The following is a 21,630-nucleotide window of genomic DNA, read 5'->3' on the forward strand; positions in this document are numbered from 1 at the left end:
AAAGGTACTTACTGCACAGGCCTCACAACCTGAATTTCTTCCTGAGTGCAGAGAAAGAACTGACTCTACAAATTGTCCTCTGACCTCTATATCTTGGCATGTGCACGTGCACACACGCGAGCACACACACACACGCACACACACACACACGCACACACACACACACACAAATCTGTAGGGAGATGACAGCAGGGTGAGCTTGTCAGTGGAAGGTCAATGAAGGTCAACATTTTCAATTTGCCTGGAAAAGGTACATCAAAATCAGGACCATTTCCTTGGAATGGTAAGAGGTTTTCCAGTTATTCTCAAGTCCAGGAGGATCTTGGAGGTCAGATCAGTATGGTGTCATTACAGACTCTAGTTGGAAAGGAGGAGAATTCTGGTTTTTTGTTTTGTTTTGTATTGTTTTTCGAGACAGGGTTTCTCTGTAGCTTTGAAGCCTGTCCTGGAACTAGCTCTGTAGACCAGGCTGACCTTGAACTCACGAAGATCTACTTGCCTCTATCTTCTGAGTGCTGGGATTAAAGGTGTGCGCCACCACCGCCCAGCGAGAATTCTGTTTTTTTTAAAATATTCAATATTATACTTAGAAATTCTGTGGCATAAATTTTTATTTATTTATTTATTAAGGATTTCTGCCTCCTCCCCGCCACCGCCTCCCATTTCCCTCCCCCTCCCCCGATCAAGTCCCCCTCCCTCATCAGCTCGAAGAGCAATCAGGGTTCCCTGACCTGTGGGAAGTCCAAGGACTGCCCACCTCCACATAAATTTTTTTAAATTTAAATTATTATTATTTTTGTCACATTCGTTCATGTGTTTGTTAGTTTGTAGACCAGTCTGTGCACATGTAGAGGTTAGAAGTCAACGCTGGAGAGTTGGTTGTGCCTTTCTGCTATGTGGGTCCCAAGGGTGGAGCTCATGTAATCATGCTTGATGGCAGGTGCTTTTACCTGATAAGCTACCTCATCAACCCAAAAGTATTTAAAAATTAAGTCTCTAGGGATGGCAAGATGGCTCAGTGGATAAAGAAGCTTCCCATCTGACTAAATGAGCCGAGTCCAATACTTGAGGCCCACATAGTGAAACGAGAGGGCCTATTCCTGCACAATGGCCTTTGCCTTCCATGCATGTGCTGTGTCATATTTGTGCACACACGTAAATAAAAAATGTATTTTTTTGTTTTTTCAAGATAGAATTTCTCCGTGTATCCCTGGTTGTCCTGAAACTCACTCTGTAGACCAGCTAGGTTTTTTTAATTGTTGTTGTTGTTTTTCGAGACAAGCTTTCTCCATGTAGCTTTGGAGCCTGTCCTAGTTCTCGTTCTATAGACCAGGCTGGCCTCAAACTTATTGAGATCCACCTGCCTCTGCCTCCCAAGTACTGGGATTAAAGTTCTGCATCACCACATCAGCTAATAAATGCAATTTTAAAGATGGAATATCTATGTTCTGGCATGCAATTGTACCCAATATACACTAAGTTTAAAAAATAAGTGTAGACCTGTCCTGGGCATGACTACTAGTGGTCCCATCCCCAAAGAAAAATGACTCTCCTTCCCTGAATAACAACCAACTGGACCTAGCTCCTCAGCTAGGAGTGGGGACTTGGGTACTCCTGTGTTCTCTTTCATGCTGGACTTCAGATCAGCTTGACTTTATGCAGGTCTTGTGCAGGTAGCCAGGGGAGAGAAGCAGCTACACAAAGCTGTCCTCTGGATCTGCTGTGTTACAAATGTTTCCACACTGAAATGCACAGATCATAGATACATGCATACACCGAGTAATAATAAATGAAATACTTTTTTTAATATTTATTTATTTATTATGTATACAATAGTCTGTCTGTGTGTATGCCTGCTGGCCAGAAGAGGGCACTAGACCCCATTACAGATGGTTGTGAGCCACCATGTGGTTGCTGGGACTTGAACTCAGGACCTTTGGAAGAGCAGGCAATGCTCTTAACCTCTGAGCCATCTCTCCAGCCCCTAAATGAAATACTTTTAAAAACAAACACAGACAAAATGAAAAAGAAGCTGAAAGATGTCTGAGGCAAGGCAGAGGAGGCAGTATCATTGGATCTGCAAAGAGGAAAACACAATCATGACCCAATCTTTGGTTTTATACTGAGAAATCATAATAAGCTAAACACTATTTTATTTGGTTTTTGGAATCCAAGCTAAAGAAAAGAAATCACAGACAACTTAGCTGTCTCTTTTAAGACAGAGTTTCTCTATGTAACAGCCATGGCTGGAACTCACTTTGTAGACCAGGCTGGTCTCAAACTCACAGAGATCCACCTGCCTCTGCCTCTAGAGTGCTGGAATTAAAGGTGTGCGCCACCACTGCGTGATGAAAACTTAGCTTTTATTGGTGACACATTTAGTGTAAAAGCTTACAGAAAGTAGAATTATAGAAAGTAGAACACATAGAGACATCCATATTCTAATTTTCAGAAATATGAAACCCAGAGACAATATGTATAGGTGAATGAGAATTACATGCTTATAAAGACAAAAAGATGGACATTGCTTCTGTTGTCTGTTGTGGAGGGAACTAAACGGGAACTAATAACAGTAATGTATTAGGGGAAGAGGGGGAGATGCTGTCGTATAAGTGCTAAATCCCCTTCTATCACGCAGGAAGCAATAGATGCTGTTTGCAGTTGGTAAACCAAGGAATAATTTAGAGAAAATGGATTCTTGCAATATTCCGGTCACTGGTTTCTCTGCTTCCACCTTTGCCCCCTTTTAGTCTATTATTAACACAGTGGCTGGCGAGATTCTCTTAAAACTTAAACTCTGTCACGGTGGCTCACTCAGAACAAAAGATCGTGCCTTTAAGGCTACCTAAGCTTTACACAATTGTCTGCCTCACAATTTCCATCCTCTGCAATTCCTGCTCATTTTGCAACAGTCCAATGGCTGCCTTGCTGAGTTTCTATAGTGATCTAACCCTGTCTCCACTTTAGGATGTTGAAACCAGCTATACTTTCTGCCTAGAATTATCTTTCCCTGGATATTATCGTGACTCACTCTATCATCTCTTTCAGGTGCTTATTAAAACACCTACCTCTCAGGTTTGCTCTGGTCACTGTAATTTGAAATTGCAGCCACCCAACTCTCTATCTCCTTTGTCTAGTTTGCTTCCATAGCATTTGCTGTTTTCAAAAATATTTTCATTTTATTCTTGTATATGTGTCTCTCTGTGTCTTTGCTGTGTGTGTGTGTCCCCAAGGAGACTAGAAAAGGTGGTTGTATTGCCTAGAGCTGGAGTTACAGTTTTGAGTCATTGGTGCTGGGCCAAACATTTGGGACCTCTACAGGGGCAGCAAGCTGAGCCATCATCTTGTTTACCATATTGCACATATTTTTTTGTGTTGCATGTTTGTGGTGGTTTGAATAAGAATGACCCCCATTGGATCCATGTCACCAGGAAGTAGAATGCTTTGATAGGATTAGAAGGATTACGAGGTGTGGCCTTTTTGGAGGAGCTGCATCTCTGGGGGTGTGCTTTGAGGTCTCAAAGGTACATGCAAGGCACAGGTTCTCTCTCTGCCTGTGGATCAGGATGTAAAGGTCTTAGATTCTGGTCCATGCTCCATTCTGCTCGTTTGCATTTGACCGTGCTCCTTGCTGTGATAAAAATGCACTGTTTTGGACATTGTGATCCTCCTGCCTCCAGCAAATCCTACCAGTGTGTGCCACCACAACTGGCAAGTTTCTGAAATTGTAAGCAAGCCCCAAATTAAATGTTTCCTTTTCTAAGAACTGCCTTGGTCATGATGTCTTTTCACATAATAGAACAGTGACTAAGGTAATATTTTAGCTATTTATCTTTCTTATTGCTTCTATGTCTCACTAGAGCATCATCAAGAACAAAGATGTTCATGTTTCACTCACTTGGAACTGTGACTATCACCCAGTGGGTGCTTGCTGTGGGCTAACATGTCTCTTCCCAAATGCATATGTTGAACCCCTCATACCTTAAAATATAGCTAAAGATGTTGTTTCCAAAGTGAGTGAAGGAAAATGAAGCCATAATGTAGATCTGTAGTTTAATACAACTGCTGTCCTCAGAAGAAGAGGAGGATACCTAGGGGTGGTGGCACTCTGGAATCTCAGGCAGGAAGATTTCCATGACTTTGAGACCAGCCTGGGCTACATAGTGAAACCTTGTCTGAAAATGAACAAAGCAAACACAGTGCTTAAAAATATTTTGTTTGTTTAAAGTAGTGGATAAACAGGATGTATTAGTCCTCATTGCTATAACTCAATACCAGAGGCTGTGTGCTTTATACAGAAATGAATCTCACAGTATCTGCTGGGTTCTGTTGAGGACCTTCTAACGCTATCATAATGTACCATGTGGGATTACAGTAGGATCAAATGGAAAGATGAGAAGCCAGAGAGATTCAGGGGCCATTCTCATAGGAACTAACTGGAGTCCAGTGAGAACTACATTAATTTCTCCCAAGACGTAGGGCACAAATGACTTAATCACCTCTTAATTTAAGGTTCTGTAACATCAGCTTCAACACAGTTTCAACCACACTGAGAACAAAGCTCCCAACACCTGAAACTTGGAAGAAAAGTCATATCCAAATTATAGCACAAGTTAATGGAAATGACATGAATCATCAGAAAAACCCAAGTCAGAAACACTTATGTTTATAACTCAGGGCTGAAGGTAAAGCACAGTTGCTAGTGTGCAAAAAAAATCCCCGAACTCAATCCCTGGTACTGCAGAAAACCCACCGTAATGGCACAAGTCTAAAGCCAGAGGCAGAGGATCAGGAACTCGAGGTTACATCTTCAACGACATGGCCAGCCTGGGCTATATTAAGCCCTGTCTCAAAAGCAATTGTGGTAACCTTTAGAGAATGAGACTACTTGCATGGAGGAATGGGGTGAGAAATACTGTTCATTGTTCTAAGCCTTTTGGTTACTATTTAACCTTTATGCACATGAATGTGATGTTTTGTGTTTTGAGACAGGGTTTTCCTGTGCAATAGTCTTGGCTGTCCTGGAACTTGCTTTGTAGAACAGGCTAGTTTTGAACTCACAGAGATCCACATGCCTATATCTCCCTAGTGCTGGGATTAAAGGTGTGCGCCCCCACCACCCAGCTATGAATGCAGAATGCAGTATTTTAATATTTTTTTATAATTATGAAAGAAAACTTTTAATAGCAGGATTTTTGTATTATCTGTATTTTTCTATAATCTAGAATTTTTTTCTTGTTTACAGTTTTTTTTTGGAGACAGGGTTTCTCTGTAGCTTTGGAGCCTGTCCTGGAAGTAGCTCTTGTAGACCAGGCTGGTCTCAAACTCACAGAGATCCGCCTGCCTCTGTGTCCTTAGTGCTGGGATTAAAAGCGTGTGCCAGCACTTGTTTTCAGATTTATTTATTTATTTATTATGCAGTGTTTTATCTGCATGTATGCCTGCACACCAGAAAAGGGCATCAGATTTCATTATAGATGGCTGTGAACCTCATGTGGATGCTGGGAATTGAACTCAGGAACTATGGAAGAGCAGCAGCCAGTGCTCTTAACCACTGAGCCATCTCTCCAGACCCTGTTTTCAGTTTTTAAAATGAAATATAATTATGTAATTTCTCCTTCCTCCTCCCTCCAGTTTTCCCCACTCATGTGTTCCCTTTCATGAATACCTTTTAAAAAATTATTATTGTTTCCTCTGTGCATAAATCTGTAACTACAACCCACTGAGTCCATTTACTTTTGTTTGTATGTATGCGCTTTCAGGGCTGACCACTTGATATTGGATAACCAATTAGAGGACTGATCCCTGGGGAAGATTAATTCTCCCTCCCTCTACCAGCAGTCCTTAGTTGTTTATAGTTTTGTGTCTAGGTCTGAGCTCCTGTGAGATTTTTCCCTTTCTGTGTTAACATGTCTATATGTCATTGTTCAAGTCTTGTGTCGGCAGCCATATTGTTAAGGTATCATGGTGAAGCTCCCAGGCATTTATTGGAGACACAGTCTGGCAGAAGACTTCCTGTTTCTCTGGCTCTTACAATCTTTACATTTCCTCTTTCACAGTGTTCCCTAAGCCTTAGGTATGGGAGTTGTTGTGTTGTGAATGTGTCAGTTATGGATGGAAACCCCACAATCAGCTGTTCTCTGCATTTGGACCAGATGTGGTTTTCTCTAGTGGTCTCTGCTTCAGTGGGAACCTTGGATGAAAGGTGAGAAGCTACACTTATCTGTGGGTATAAGAGTAAGTATTTCGAGTGCAGTTAGGAATCACACTGGTTTAGTCAAGTGGCACTAGTCAATTGTTCTCTAAGATCCAATACCTCACTAGCCTTGGGCAGTTGACTAGGTTTCCTGTAGTAAGCATGATTTTCCTCCCGTTAAGTACATCATAAGTCCAATTAGACAGCTGGTTTGGTAGTACCAAGATATGAATGCCATTATTGCACTTTTAGGGATACCTTTTGATAAGCATTCTAAATGTTAATTTAAAAACTTTCTGTAGAACAAAAAGGTTCAGAAAGGCATAGAGTGTTACACCTGTAATCCCAGCATGAAGGAGACTGAGGGAGAGTTGTCAATTAGATATTAGCATGGCTGATAATGCAAGGCCCTGGCTCAAAAGACCAAAGAAAAGAAGAAAGACTCATGAAGCTTTAGGTTAATAGTTCCCCATGGGATATTTGCCCAAAATGTCTAGAGACATTTTAAGGGGAGTACTATGGGGACCAGGGACACTGTTTGACATTTAAAAATGCACAGGAGAGCTCCCTGCAGAAAAGAACACATTTGTATTTAAATATGCAAATAATATAGCTGCAACAATTTATTAAAGTTATGACCACTGACTACCCTCTACAGAGGTTTACATAAGGCTTCATTATCTGCAAATTCAATGGGTGGTTCAGCCCATATTACCACACGCTTTTCACTGGCACTCTAATTTTATCTCTTCTGCTCTTTATAAATAAATATCAAATACTGCCTTTCTGTCCCTTTTATGTGAAATCTCAATTCCAGGATTTCCTCTGGACCACAAATGTTGCTGGAATGGCTCCTGTGTATCACTGAGCCAGGGGCCAACTGTCTGTCATTTACACAGCACCTCTTTGATGAACTCTCCAGTTCCTTAGAAAATAGTGAACAGTCTCTCGCTGATTTCGTCTTGCATAAAAGCACACCTCCTTCCTTGCACTACGACCCACCCAAAGCATTTATTGAAATGTCTGGATCTGGGAGGTGTACTGGCTACTGTATGTTCATCATCAGTGTGTCCATTAGTGTTTTGTCCAGCTAGAAGTAGTTCCGACAAGTATCTTGTGACCTGCTCTGAGAATGTGTTTTCTGAAGATGAAGTTGAGAAAACTCAAAGGCAGACACTGTTCCATCCCAATACCTAGAACCTTAGTTTGGCCTTGGAGCTACAAGTTTGGATTGCCAGGTACTAAGAGCTTGCTAGGGAACAGGCAATTACTCTGTTTCCTCACCAAAGCACAGTGGAATGACCTCTCAAAGGAAACACGTGACACTGCCCACAGGCATTTGCTTCACCAGGGAGAAACTGGTGAATTTTGAGATGAGAGAGAGCAGGAGGCCTGGTTGCCAGTGTATATCCTTATATAACTTGAAGATTTTGTTCTATGTGTATACATTAGATATACAAAAATGTTATTTTATGTCAGCAGTATTTGGATTTTAAACCAAATCTCTACCCAGCTACAATGGGAAATAATACAATCATGTTTCTGATGCAGTGATGTGTACCCACCTTTAGGTCTAGCATTTCAGGAGGCAGAAGAGCTGCACATTCGAGTTCAGTTGTATAGTGTAGAGAAACTCCGATTGCTTAAAAAAAATTAAAGGTTGCTATTATCTATCATACTTCTTATGATATAGTAAACATATATTTTGGTAATTTGTTAGACTCTGAATCCCACATTGAGAAAAACAGAAAAGAAATTATCTGCAATAATGTTCTTTGTTGATAAGACTTCATATAAATTACAGGAAAATAGGCAGAAAACAATTGATCTACACAGTAATGTTCATATGGATCACTAAATTATCCACTGTAAGGATAATTGGAGGCCTGAAAAATTGCAGTGACAAAATTTCAATTATATTTTAATGCATGACATATAATTAATTAACCAGGAGTTTTAAGCACTGTGTATTATAGCTGACAAGAGAAAAACCAGTCTATCCATGAATAAATACTTCTATGCCTTGTTTCAATTGGTAGAAATAACAGTAGGGTTCAAACCTGTTGAGGTAAAACAATGCTTTATTAAGAAGTAATGATGCCTTTAATTCCAGTACTCAGGAAGCAGAGGCAGGTGGATCTCCTGAATTCAAGGCCAGCCTGGTTTACACAAAGAGTTCCAAGACAGCCAAAACTACATAAATAGATCTTGTCTCAAAAAAGAAGAAAAGAAACAATGATGATCAGCCAAGCTAGCTCAAGCGGCAGAGGTGTCTGCCACCAAGTCTGAGGAACAGAGTTCAAGCCTTAGGCCCACATGTTGGAAGCAGAGAATCAACTCTTGTAAGTTTTTCTTTGATTTTCACAGGACTGCTATGATACACAGAAATGCCTCCCAATGAAAATATAATACATAAAGAAAAATAAATAAGGCCAGAAGGATGGCTTAGCAGATAAAGGCCACATAAACCTGACGACCCGGAAGACGAAAACTAACTCTGCAAAGTTGTCCTCTGACCTCCACATGGATCTCCACATGTTTGCAGTGGCACACAAATATCCCCCATTGCACGTGTGCATGCACACACACACAATTCTAATAATAAATGTAAATATTTTAAATTAAAATTTTCTTTCTGTTATAGAATTTAAACTCTTTAATAACTTTAACACTGAATATCTTTTTTTTGTTGTTTTTGAGAATGGGGCTCGGTATGTAGACCAGTCTGGCCTCCAACTCCAGAGACTTGCCTGCCTCTGGCTTCTAGGTGCTGGGATTAAAGGCATTTGCCACCACACCCAGCCTAATATCAATTTTTTTTTTAAAAAAAATAGAACTCTCTCCTTTCCTGCTGGAGCCTGTAATATGATATCACACTTCACCTGACCTCCTAGGCCTTCCTGAACTTGAGAATTTCTAGCAAACCTCTGGCCATTCAAGAGAAATGGTCCTCATTTCCAGATAAACTTAGGGTATTGACCTTCCTTTCCACTGATGAGCTCACCCTATTATATCCTCCCAGCACAGCTCTTTTGGTTTTATTTTATAGTATTGCTGTGTGTGGAGGGGGCATGCATGCCAATGTTTGTGTGTGGAGATCAGAGGACAACTTTGTGGAACTGGTTCTCTTACCTTCATGTAGGTTCAGGGGACTGCACTCAGGTTGCCAGGCCTAAGAGGCAAGTGACTTAATGTTGAGCCATTTTGCCTCTCTTTAATATAAGAGTTCTTTATTGAACTATGCACATAGACACAAAAATGATGTTCTACTCTTTTGTATGTGTATTACAACTTAATTTTGCATTGATATTATTATTATTATTATTATTATTATTATTATTATTATTATTATTTTGGCTTTTCAAGACAGGGTTTATCTGTGTAACCACAGCCCTAGTTGTTCTGGAATTAGTTCTTGTAGACCAGGCTGGCCTTGAACTCACAGAGATCCTCCTACCCCTGCCTCCAGAGTGCTGGGATTAAAGGTGTGCACCACCACTGCCTGGCAATTTTGTATTATTTTTTACATTTATTTAGTTAGTGTGTGGTTCTCTCCTTCCATATATGGATGGGTCTTAGGGATCAAACTCAGGTCTCAGGTTGTTAGGCTTGGTGGCAAATGTTATTATCTGCTAAGCTATCAGGATAATTGATATTATTTTTTTGGTGTATGTTTGCATATTTGTGTTGCTGGACTTGTGTGTAGGCATACATCATACACATGGATGTGTGGAGATCAGAGGCTATCCACCTTGCTTTTTGAGACCAGTCTCCCTGACCTGGGACACCTAAAAGGCTGTTCAGCAAACCCCAGGGATCTAACTGTCTCTACCTCCTCAATATTGGGATTACATGTCTGACTTTTTCTTGTGGGTTCTGGGAATTGAACTTATGTCTTCATGCTTCTAAGTCAAGCACTTTGGCAAACTGCTATCTCCCTATCCCTACTACTATTTTTGAGATGCATTCCCCTGTTGTCTAGGCTAGCCTTGAACCAGTGATTCTCCTGCCTCAGGCTACTGAGTAGTCAGATAATCTCTCAGCTGTGTAGTTGTGTACAATATTTAGTGGATTTTTTTTGTTTACTGATTTTTGTAGTTATATATAATGTTCTAGTGATTGTCTTTGAGCTTTGTTCTTTAAACATTTTTACTAGTTTTTTTTTCTAGAAAGAAGTAGGATTGTTGGATCAGTGGTTAGGCAATACATAAATATTAGGAGATCCTGCCAAATAGTCTAACTGACTTTAAAACCAGTTTATTATTCTATCAACATCATTTGAGAGGGTACAGTCTTTACTTCTTATGGTTCATTTTTATTATTTTTAAGTGTGTGTGTGTGTGTGTGTGTGTGTGTGTGTGTGTGTGTGTATGTGTGCATTCATGAGTGCAGGTACCAATGGAGGTCAGGGGCATTGGATCCCCCTGAGCTAGAGTTACAGGCAGTTATGAACCATGCGGCATGCATGATGGGATTGGAACTTGAGTCCTCTACAAGAGCAGTATTCATTCTTAACTGCTAAGCTGTCTCTTCAGCCCACAAACTTTCTATTTTAGTGCTGTAGATTGACCCTAGGACCACGTGTATGCTATGCAAGCGCTCTAATCCCCGAGCTATACCCCATCTCTAAGAGAGTATTCTTTTGAGTCAAACTTTTTTTAACTGGAGGCTCAATAGTGAGTAGTTGAGAATTTGACTCTGAACTGTTTAGTATTTATCTTTAATGACTACTGAGATGCTAGGCTTTTCTCCCTTAGAATATTTTAAGTTCCCTGGAGGCTGGGGCCATGCCATACACTTTCTTGGCATTTCCCATAGTGCTCAGCATAGGCTGGGCAAACTGTTGGTGATCAATACATACCCAGTGAATGACTAATAAACCGGTTTATATTTGTGGGCTACTCAATGTTTTGAGGTCAGCTCCTGGAATGAGAGGGCTGGGCAGAGTCAGAGACTAGAGATGTGCCAAGCCAGTATCAGTTGCTCTCACTTGGACAAGTTTAGACCCTAATCTGGGAACCTTATCTTTATCAAGCACCTAGCATGATTCCTGGCCCAGGGAAGCTCCCTATAAAAGACCTCTATTTTGCTGTTGTGATTCCCATTTAATATGATAGTGTTAGGGGGAGTTGAAGGTTCAAGCGTGGCACCTAAAACTATTCTAGGGAAAGTCAGAAAGCCACAGCCCAGAGATGGAAATGAATCCAGCAGGAACAGCCATGGACAGAGGTGAAACGGGTTTGGAGGGTAGCCACGGTATTGTAGTCCTATAATCTTGGCATATGAGGGGCTTAGGCAGGAAAATCTAAAGTTTGAGTATAACCTGCACCACACAGCAAGTCCCCATGTCAAAACAACAACAACTACAACAAAGCCACCAACAAAAGCAAAGAAGAAAACCATGGGATGAGGCTCAGTTTCTAGAACCTGAAATAGATTTTCAATTGCATTATGGATAAACATTTTCTCTAACACCCCAGGCAGTTTTTTTTTAAGGATTGTTGTATGTTTGGTTTTCATGTGTGGACATCTTTTTGTCTTTTTGAGACAGGGTTTCTCTGCGTAACAGCTCTGGCTGTGCTGGAGCTCACTCTGTAGATCAGGTTGGCATCAAACTCACTGAGATCTGCCTGCCTCTGCCTCCCAAGCGCTGGGATTAAAGGTGTGCGCCACCACCACCCGGCTCCAGGTGTGGACATCTTAGTGGTGCTGCTTATTCTCAGAGAAGAGCCAGCAAGTCAAGTGTAGGCTGTGAACAAGGGAGTGCTTACTGAAAGCAATTTCCATCTCTCTTTCACCTGTTGAAATGGAGACTGTGACAGCGTTGTTGAGGATTCATGGAGAAGAACAGGTGTTTGACTAGACTAAGATTACTGGGCAAACTACCTGGTTGAAGTGAAATGTGGGACTTGGCAACCAAGCAGCCTGTCAGATAAGGATTAATTCAGTGGTGAATGTAGAGAGTATGAAAACATGGTGGCGAGCCTCATTCTTGACTCTCTATCCCTAGTCTGCAGCATGACTGAAGGAGAGAGGCAGGAGATGGCAGGCTGAACAGACTTGACTATAACATTTGACATGGATTGTGTTTCTCCTATAAGCCAAGCATTTAGAACACATCATCGCTAAGACCCTTTAAGATTCTATGAAGTAGGTACAGTTGTCCCTCATTATCCAAAGGGGATTGGTTCTAGGATCCTGTGAATATGAAAGTGCGTGTATGCTCAAATATTTCATGTAGAATGGAATGGTATTTGCATATAGCCTTTGCAAGCCTCCCATGTATTTTATTTTATTTTTTTCTCCCACGTATTTTAAGTCCAGATTATTTATGATATTCACTGCACAGTAGATGTTATACAAATGACGTTTGGGAGGCTAATGACAAGAAGAAGTTTCTATATGTTCAGTAGAGGTACATTTTATTTCCTGAAACATTATTTTTAAATATCTGTATTTGGATGATATATGGAGGGCTATCCGTAGTAGCTTTATTTTATAGATGAGAAAATAAGTATAGAATACATAAGTTGCTTGCCAGGATTACCCCAGATATTAAGTATCCTAAATTTGAACTTAGATCTGCCTGGTCATAAGGCTTATGTTCTTTCTCTACTGAATACCATTCTTCGTCTATATTGTCCCCACAGAAGCAGATCTTGCTTAGAAACACTAGCTGGTCATGTGTGGGCAGGGCATTCGTGATTTATTTACTATTATCTATTTATAGCCAGGGAGTGGGGAGAGGAATGTAAGTTAGACAAGTGGGGTGAGAAGAGGCACGTGTGTATTGGATTGAGTATAGGAAGAAAAGGGGTTATCCTGAGCTCAAACGTGACCTAGGGTTTAATTCGATGCATATGTTCTTGGCCGTGGTTCTGGATGGTCTCCGGAACAACATTGACAAGCAGTGTCCAATCCAGCGGTGCCATTCAGAATCGGAATCCCTTCAACATTACTTTACACCTACACATGCATAAACACATACACATATGCCATAAATATGAAGACAAATTCTTAAAAAAAATAGCATGCCAGACATATACCACTAAGTCATGAGCTGCTTATAAGATGGAAGTCTACCCCTTGGTTCTAGTAGTGTTTCTTCTACTTGCTGGATAACTGCAACTTCCTTTTAAAAGAGGCAGCACTGATTTGGGTGCATAAAGTAGGGAAGTTTGTCAAAAACAGCAAAGGGAAGAAAAGAAAGAGAAAAGAAAAGGAAAACCCAGCGTCAGTTTATACTTTTAATTAAAACTTTAAGAGGCCGGGCGGTGGTGGCATTGGCCTTTAATCCCAGCATTTGGGAAGCAAAGGCAAGCAGAGCTTTATGAGTTCGAGGCCAGCCTGGTGTACAGAGTGAGTTCCAAGGCAGGCTGCAAAACTACACAGAGAAACCCTGTCTTGAAAAAACAAAAAAAAAAGTAATTGTGTAGAAAGAAATATTTAGTCATATAAAATTTCCTTAATTTTCTTTCAGTGAGCAAGACTAATAAGAAATTAAAGCAATAAAACAAGCCTGACTTACAAAACCATTTAATCCCAGAGGGAATGTGATGCAGATCAGGGAGGGGCAGAGCTAAGGAATGTGTTGCCACGTTCTGTTCATTCCAGAACTTCCTAGGCCTCACCTGCACCTGAGTGATGACCAAAGCATGTTTTGCTTTGGTCACTTCATCCTGATGGCTGCACACTCACAAGAATGACAGCTAGGCTGAGCATGCAATTCCTAAGATCATCTCGTATGCACACGCTTGGGAATTCAGAGAGTTGACAGGGCCAAGAGAAGTTCCTGTTCCTTCCAAGCCAAGTGTGTAATAATATCAGTATCCTCCAGGAATTAGAGGCAATAATGCTGATCACATACTTCATAAGGAATACACCGATGATTACAGTTAGCTTGAGTGCTCCGGAACAATAGGAGGTTTACAAAGACATACTTTCAGCAACAAATTAATTATAACACATCTCTCTTGTAATACAATTGGGTCATGCTTTTGAAATCCTCTAAAATTTTTGACTGAAAGATGTCATGAATGTCTCAAGAATAATTATCATTATAAAGGTTTTTATTTTATATCATGTGGAACCAAAATACTATAAAGGAAGACTAATTCTTGAACCATAGATGTAGCCCTTCATTAAATCTATCACAAAACTGCTTTAGGAGAGCATTGGCAGTCACCTCTGTACTAATTCAGACTACTGTGACCTTAGGGAAACTTTGGTCAAGCTCTGGAAAACCTGGGCTGGTAACATAGTGTGGCAGGCAAGAACAGACCACTTTAAATTATCCTTGGTATTATTTGGAAGGCAAGAAGCAAGCATGCTCGTGGAAACAGGCCTGGTGCCTTGTAACATCCACCCTATAATATAACGCTGTGTTTCTCAGCTCTTTTCCTCACTCCGGTCGTCTTCCATCTCTAAATGATGTTCCTCACCACAACTGAGAGCCAAGGCAGTAACTGCAGAGGAGGCATCAGAAGGACAGAGCCAATCTGCTGGATGTATGAAAATTGTGCCTTGGATGCCCCTCCCTTAATTATCATAATATCCCCAGTTCTTTTGTTTTGTTCCTTTGAAACAGGATCTTACTATGTAGCCCTGTCTGGCCTGGAACTCGTCATGTAGAGACCAGGCCGGCCTCATACCTACAGAAACTGACTTATTTCTGCCTCACCACACCCAACAAGACGTCAGGTTCTAATAGAAATTAGTTACCTTCTGGCAATCTTCACCTCATTATCTACCTGGAAGTATTTATGTTGTCTCAGTGGAGTTTCTCCAGCTCCCTGAATGTCAATTACTTATTTTCAATATCACAGGACGTTTTCAGAGACGGTTATTTCTTTTATCATCTTTTTTTTCTTTCTGTTTTCTTCTGAAAGCTTTCGAGATTGCATCGGAGTCCCTGGCTTCTGAATGGTGGGGCTTGGGAAGCAGAGAACTTAACACGGAGATGCCCATTAACAGACCTTGGTTGATTTTAAGGCAAACAGTACTGGAGAGGCCCAGGGCACACCTAATTCAGGGTGAGCACCCGGATCTGTGAGCTCGTGTTGCTTCAGCATCTCGCCGTGTGTTTGTGGGGAGCCTGCTTTTGGCTCCTCCCCTGCCCGGTCCACACTACCTTTCGCCTCCGCTTTTGCGTAACTATATTAATAGAAGGGAACACTCCACATCCTGGCGTTCAGGCCCCAGAGACAGGCTGGCTTGTGGCTTGGCAGGTGGGCTTGTAGCAAGGAGATGGGTGGGGGAGTGGGCGGAGCGGCTCCGGAGTGGCGTTTGAAGTAGCCAATGGCAGGACGCGGCAGGGGCGGGCTCGAGGCCCTGTGACCGTTCAGCCAATGGAAGACGAGCAACTACTGGAGCGACCTGGTGACGTGAGGAGCGTTCCATTCCGCCAGCGGTGGGCGGTTGCCACAGCTGGTTTAGAGCCCCGACCATTAGGGCCCCCTGTCAGGAGGAGGCACCCTCCCTGTCAGGGAGAAGTCTCTAGCACCTTTGGCGGCTGACGCGATCCCCAGGGACAGAGCACTTTGTGTCCTCAGTTGCCGGCCGAGTTCGGTCTCTCTCATTCAGGTAAGCAGGGGTGGGGGTGGGGGGGTCTCCGGGGCTCGGCTGTCTGGAGGGCTGCATCCCACTTCAGCTCCGCTGGCACCCGGGGACGTTGGCACCGCCCTGCTCAGCTCGCCAGCTGCCAAGCCCCTGGCCCGGGTGACTACACGTGGCGGGGCGTGTGTGAGTGTGTACGAGCTTGTGGACGCGTGTGAGTGTGGATTTGGCGTTCGTCCCAGTCAGCCTGGGGCGGTGGTCGGCTGCGTGGCGGAGGAGGCTGGGCGGGCCTCCTGAGAGGCCGAGCCCGCTGCTGCACTGCACTGCCCTGGCTTCTGGCACTCGGGCTGCTGAAGCCGGTCGCTGCTTCCCGACGGATTTTCATTTTCCTCCTCCTCCCAGGTTGGCCTCCCTTTCCTAGTCTGTGTTCTCCTGCTGGGTCAGTTTCTGAGGAGATTGTTTTCCAGGTTAGTTTTTACACAAAGGAAGTGATCTTTGCACCTCTTGGGGCCCCCTCCCCTTTCCCAGCGCCTTCCACCTTTCCATCTCGCAGCTCAGCTTTTAGTCCTCTTTTGGACCTTTGCCCTCTTCTAGTTCCAGAATGATCTCTGGCTGGTTGTTTCTTGCTCATCAGGCTGCAGGCTTCCGCCTCATTCTGGCCAGCATGGGGCATGTGGTGCCAGTAAATAGAGGACACAGCCCCACACCTGAGAGGAAGAGAAGGGGGTGACAGTGAGTGGGAAGGCTAGGCCTGGAAATCCAGGATGCTGAATTGAGCTGGTATTGGTGAAATGTCCCAAAAAGCCCCCAAGGGACTTACCTTAGCCACTGCCACCGCCCTCAGGCACCCCTCACCCCATCGCCAGTTACCAACCATCCCAGAATCTCTCCTGGTAAAGAAAGCCTTTTATCTACAGGGTGATGTGGTTTATTAAGAGTCCCACAAACGTAGGGCTAGACCAGCAAGACTGTTTCATTTTCAGACTTGGGAAGTTGCAAAAGGTTTGATTAGGGGAAATCTGGTTCGGGTAAATACAGTGTGTGTGTTCTGTACAGAATGCTCAGAACATCTTACCCCAGCCACAGGATTACTTGTTCCCTCCTGGAATGGATATTTTGAATGACTAACGGAAGAAAGAAGGTGAAGGACTGGAGAAGGGATGGGAAGGGCTACTTAGGGACGGACAGCAACAAGAATAACAAAAACCTACTACTGTTATTATAGGTGTCTTAATGAAGACTAAATAATATAGGGGTGTAGTGGAAAGTACCAGGGACTAGAAGTCAGTGCGCATGCTTTTCTTGTCTCAGTTTTGTTGCTGCGTGACCCTGAATATGTTATTTCGTCTCATTGGTCCTCAGTTTACTTCTTTGTAAAATATAGTAATTAGGATGGACACAAAGAATTCCTGCTTCCTTCCAAGACTCAGGATTAACCAAATCGTCAGTATTACTTTGGAAACGGGATTTATTATTTAAATATACTAGTCTCCTCCCCTTTTGGAGAACTGTTGTGTTTGTTTTCCTCTTTAGAGAAATAAAAACTTCAGACCTCCCCGTTTCCACTCCTTCAGGCAGTGCTCATCTTTCTGTCTCTAGTAATGAGGGTTCAGTTGCATTTTGTTATTCTTGTCTCACCCTCCCCCCTTTTCTTATTTTAGGGCTCTTGATAATGTTTGACCCAGTGGCAACAATAGTAGACGCCGTGATTTCAAAGCTGGGCTCAGCCACTGTTTCTGCTCTCCTGTAGTCACAAAGCCTGTTTGGACCAGGATCTCCAGTCATGTCTGTGATGGTGGTAAGAAAGAAGGTGACACGGAAATGGGAGAAACTCCCAGGCAGGAACACCTTCTGCTGTGATGGCCGCGTCATGATGGCCCGACAAAAGGGCATCTTCTACTTGACCCTCTTCCTCATCCTGGGGACATGTACACTCTTCTTTGCCTTCGAGTGAGTTTTCATTGACTACGGTTGTCTGATGATGGTTAATCTGGGTCCAAGGAATGAAATTGTCTTTCCTGGGTGGCTCTTGCATGATTTCCACTCTTCTCGTGAACAGTGTCTATAGGCTGTGTCTATTGAATTCACTGCTTTGTGGTTATAGTAGAATACATACTCCCTAAAAAGACCAGGGACTTTAATGTCAACTTCATAGCACTGGTGGGGATAACCCCTGACAAACAAGGGGTTTGTCTTAATTATTTACCTTCTTTCATTGACAGTAACTTAGTAACAAATTATTTCTTCTCTAACCCTCCCAGGTCTGGGAGTAGCCCCCATTGTTATAACACCTCTCAATATTCACTTAATCTGCTATTTTGGATCCTATTTCTATAAGGCCTACTTCTTACTTACCTGTTAAATTGAAAAACTGAACTGGGAGCCTGAAGATTGGTTCCAGCATCAGCTATACCACAAAGGAGCTGTGGGAATGCCATATAGGTGCTTTTGAAGCGTGGTTATTCTTTCTCTCCCCCCCCTCCAAATCACTCAGTATTAAAAAAAAATAAACATTCTATGTCGGCCTAATGTTAGCCTTGAAATTATTTTTTTCTGTGATGTGACACCCAGTGCCAGAGACACTGTTCGTTGTGTGTATAGGTCACTGCTCCAGGGAGGTGGCCAGTTGGGAGTCTCATGCACTGTGGCATGACAACTGGGTATGTTGAGAATGAGTCTCCACTAGGGATGGGAGCAGTGTTAATTGTTTTGGGATTACTGTGTTAAGGAGGACCTTGAGGAAACAAGAGGTGTACACGTGTCTACCGAGGCCACACCTGCTATGAGCCTGCCATGGCTTGTGTTCATGGGTGACCTGGAAATAAGAGTTCCCATGCTGGGGTGTGGCTGGAAGGTGCCAAGGGGGCTCCTTGGCCAAACTGAGTAAGTCATTAAATGAGCTCCAGATCATTGAGACTCACTTTTGTCTTTCTGTAAGGGCTATAGGCTTTCACTGTGCATCTCAGAGTGACTGGGGGGCAATGCTAGACTTTTGATGGTTGCATCTGGCTTGAGTAACAGCAGTGGGAAGAGTGTTATGATGTTCTATAACAGGGCTGGTAAAATAAGATCAAATGAACTTAGTTAAAAGTCCTTTTGTTGTTATTGCCACTGACTTGATGGAGGTTTTCCATGCAGTTAGACAGGCTGCTGAAGGCTTGTTACCTGCTTTCCATTCTGAGTTTTACAACTCAGTGTGTGTGTGTGTGTGTGTGTGTGTGTGTGTACATCACCATGTGCTTATGTGGGTTACAAGTGAGCATGTGCACAAAACAGTTTGTTTTCCTTCAGCTCACTCTTCTTTCTACATTTTTCTTGCTTCGTTCCTGCTTGTCTTCTTGATGGAAGTACAACGTTGAATTCTGCTCCCTCTCTCTTCTTTTGGCCCCCCCAACCTCTGCACTTAGATGTTTATGATTGGAATCTTTCACGACAGAGATGAAACTTATTTTCAGGCTCTGAGTGACTTGGTAGTTCTGGGTCCAGGAAACCTGTGGTTTGGTCAGAGAAACATGGGATTTAGAACTGTGGCTTTTGGGCCTGTTTTTGTACCTGGAAGGCTTAAAGAGACTGTGCCTTGGATCTGTTCCACTTAGGCCCCTGAAGGCCGCTGAAGAAAACTGCCCATGGGATGAAGCTTCTAATTAGCTAAATTACTGTTCAACAGAAGCTTGATAAGTTTTCTTCTAAGACAACTCCCATTTCAAAGTTATTTCTTGGGGTTTTTCTGTAGACACGAAGTTTTGTAAAACTGTCCCGAGTTTCAGCTGTCTGTTTGAAAGAGTAAATAAATATTTCAAAAGTAAAGGCTGGGGGAGGGAGGAGAGAAGGAAGTAAATGTGTTAGCTTAGTGGAATGGGGAAGTGTAAATCTGACTGAAGAAAAGAGGACTCCCGTGATGAATGCTTTTAGGTGATGAATGCTTTTAATAAGGTAGAATCTGGTGTGTGTGTGTGTGTGTGTGTGTGTGTGTGTGTGCGCGCGCGCGTGTGCTCGTGTGTGCGCTCGTGCATGCATGTGCATGTGTCTGGCATATGCAGGCACATCGATAATCAAAGTGGTGACTACTTTGTACCTATCTAATGGTAGGCTGTGCAAGGTACAGCAACATAAGAATGAGGAATTGACTTTTTTTTTTTTGGCAGACTAGTCTATAATTTACTCTCAGGCAAATAGTGGAGGGTAGTAGGGTTTGGAAGCCAGAGTTGGGGCCCTAATGTTAGTATTAAAATGTGATGAGACCCAAGGAAAGCAGATCTAATCTCTAATTTCAGGCAGCTGATGATGACGTTTGACATTGCACTCGATTTTAACCAAAACACCAAGAAGTGATAGGAGAGCATATTTGAATTCACAGATTGCTTCCTGTTGTCATTCTTAAATTATCTGTGAGTCTAGGTTCCCTATTCTCTAACTGTCACACTTTTGCCACCCAGGAAGGTAGTTAGTTCAAATCTTGATACACATCTGGATGTGCTTTTTATCAACCAGGTCCTGTTGGCAGCAGGTGCTTAGAAACAAGTGTGAGCAGACTTATGACTGTGTTTGGCCTAGCTGTGGGCCAGCCAGATGGTTTGAGCATTCTGGTCAGTCATGTGGGTGCCCCCTTCATGAAAAAAATGTGCCTTGTTGGTACTAGTGCCAGCCTTGCACTTTTGAGATTTTGCTTTTCCAAATCTTGAGTGCTCAAAGGAGAGATGTGTACTTTTCAGTGAACAGGTTACATGTGGGATACCTAAAGCAACCTGAGAGTAGTTAGCACCAAATTGTTAGAAGTATTTCTGAAGAAGTTAGGTGGCCATCCCTTAAGGTTGCTGTCACAGATTGGAAATTCCGTGTGAAGTGGTAACTCTGTTGGAATTCTGCATAGCTGTGTCTGAAAGGATGTGAGGGTGCATATGGGGAGTATAGATTACCAATCGGTAGTTGTATTTGTGGGAGTATAGATTACCAATCGGTAGTTGTATTTGTGGGAAGCACATATACATTTAAAAGTGGAGTGAAAGTTGTAAAAATGCATAAAGACAAAGGATTTTCTGATTAATTTGGGGGCGAGGTATTTAGGAATTGTGCTTGTGGATGCCAGTTTTAGCTTTCAGCACAAGGAACAATATTGAAGCCCTTTTGCTCAAACCCTGTCCAGCTTCCACCAGAACATTACAGCAGAGTGACATTGATAACCTGCGAGCTGTCCAGCTACTGAAAAGCTTTGGTGATTAGGTGGTTTAAATCAACTTCCTGATGAAGTGTAGACCTGGGAAAAGGATCAAACACAATGTCCTCTGAAATGAACTTTATAAGCGTTCTCTTTTAACTGTCTGACTGGATTTCTAGTGGGGTCAAAGTCTCCAGACTTTTTATGTGGCAAGAAGGACTGTATGACTCTTGACCCCTACATAGTAGTGCCTTGCTGCTGTGATTGGTGCTGATGCTCTCTGTGTGCTGGATGTGGAAGAAATTGAATAAAGGTGCTGTCAGACCTTTATTTTTTTTTTGTCAGACTGGTCCCCATGGGTACCATGGGTGTGTATATTAGAAGAGAAGTCACTGAATCAGATAAACTAGAAAAGAGATTTCTATTATTGCTTAGTAATTAATCTCAGTTCTCCTAGCACACCCAGATTTTCCTCCCTCCTCTTTCAAGTTCCTTTAACTGTACATTTGCTCATTGTACAATAATGTGACATGTCTTACATTTCTGAGTTTTTCCTTTGATTTTCTGTGTGTGATGGGATCTCAGGTAGCTAAAGACAGCCTCGAATTTCCCATTTGGCTAAGGATGGCCTTGAGTTCCTGATCCTCCCCCTTCCAGCCCCTGAGTATTGGGATTAGAGGTCTGTGCTGCCACACCCAGCCTGGCTGTTTCTCTCTTTCTATTA

The 21,630-nt window shown here is 42.6% G+C and overlaps 1 protein-coding gene across 3 annotated transcripts in view; it reads left to right on the top strand.

Moving 5' to 3' along the window:
• The first annotated feature begins 15,573 nt into the window (after nucleotides 1-15,573).
• The window catches only part of Zdhhc9 (zinc finger DHHC-type containing 9), a 35,512-nt gene continuing 29,455 nt past the window's right edge, over nucleotides 15,574-21,630 (top strand). Inside the window, exons 1-3 of one of the 3 annotated variants that reach the window (XM_026784888.1) lie at nucleotides 15,598-15,778; nucleotides 16,154-16,218; nucleotides 17,413-17,701. In XM_026784888.1, the coding sequence (XP_026640689.1) occupies nucleotides 17,535-17,701 (167 nt within the window). In that variant the 5' untranslated portion in view covers nucleotides 15,598-15,778; nucleotides 16,154-16,218; nucleotides 17,413-17,534. Of the gene's footprint in view, nucleotides 15,779-16,153; nucleotides 16,219-17,412; nucleotides 17,702-21,630 lie in introns of all 3 variants that reach the window. The other 2 variants (XM_005358404.2, XM_013350468.2) reach the window with 2 other exon arrangements.

The sequence above is a fragment of the Microtus ochrogaster genome, chromosome X, assembly GCF_000317375.1.
Source record: "Microtus ochrogaster isolate Prairie Vole_2 chromosome X, MicOch1.0, whole genome shotgun sequence".
In the NCBI taxonomy this organism is placed as follows: Eukaryota; Metazoa; Chordata; class Mammalia; order Rodentia; family Cricetidae; genus Microtus; species Microtus ochrogaster.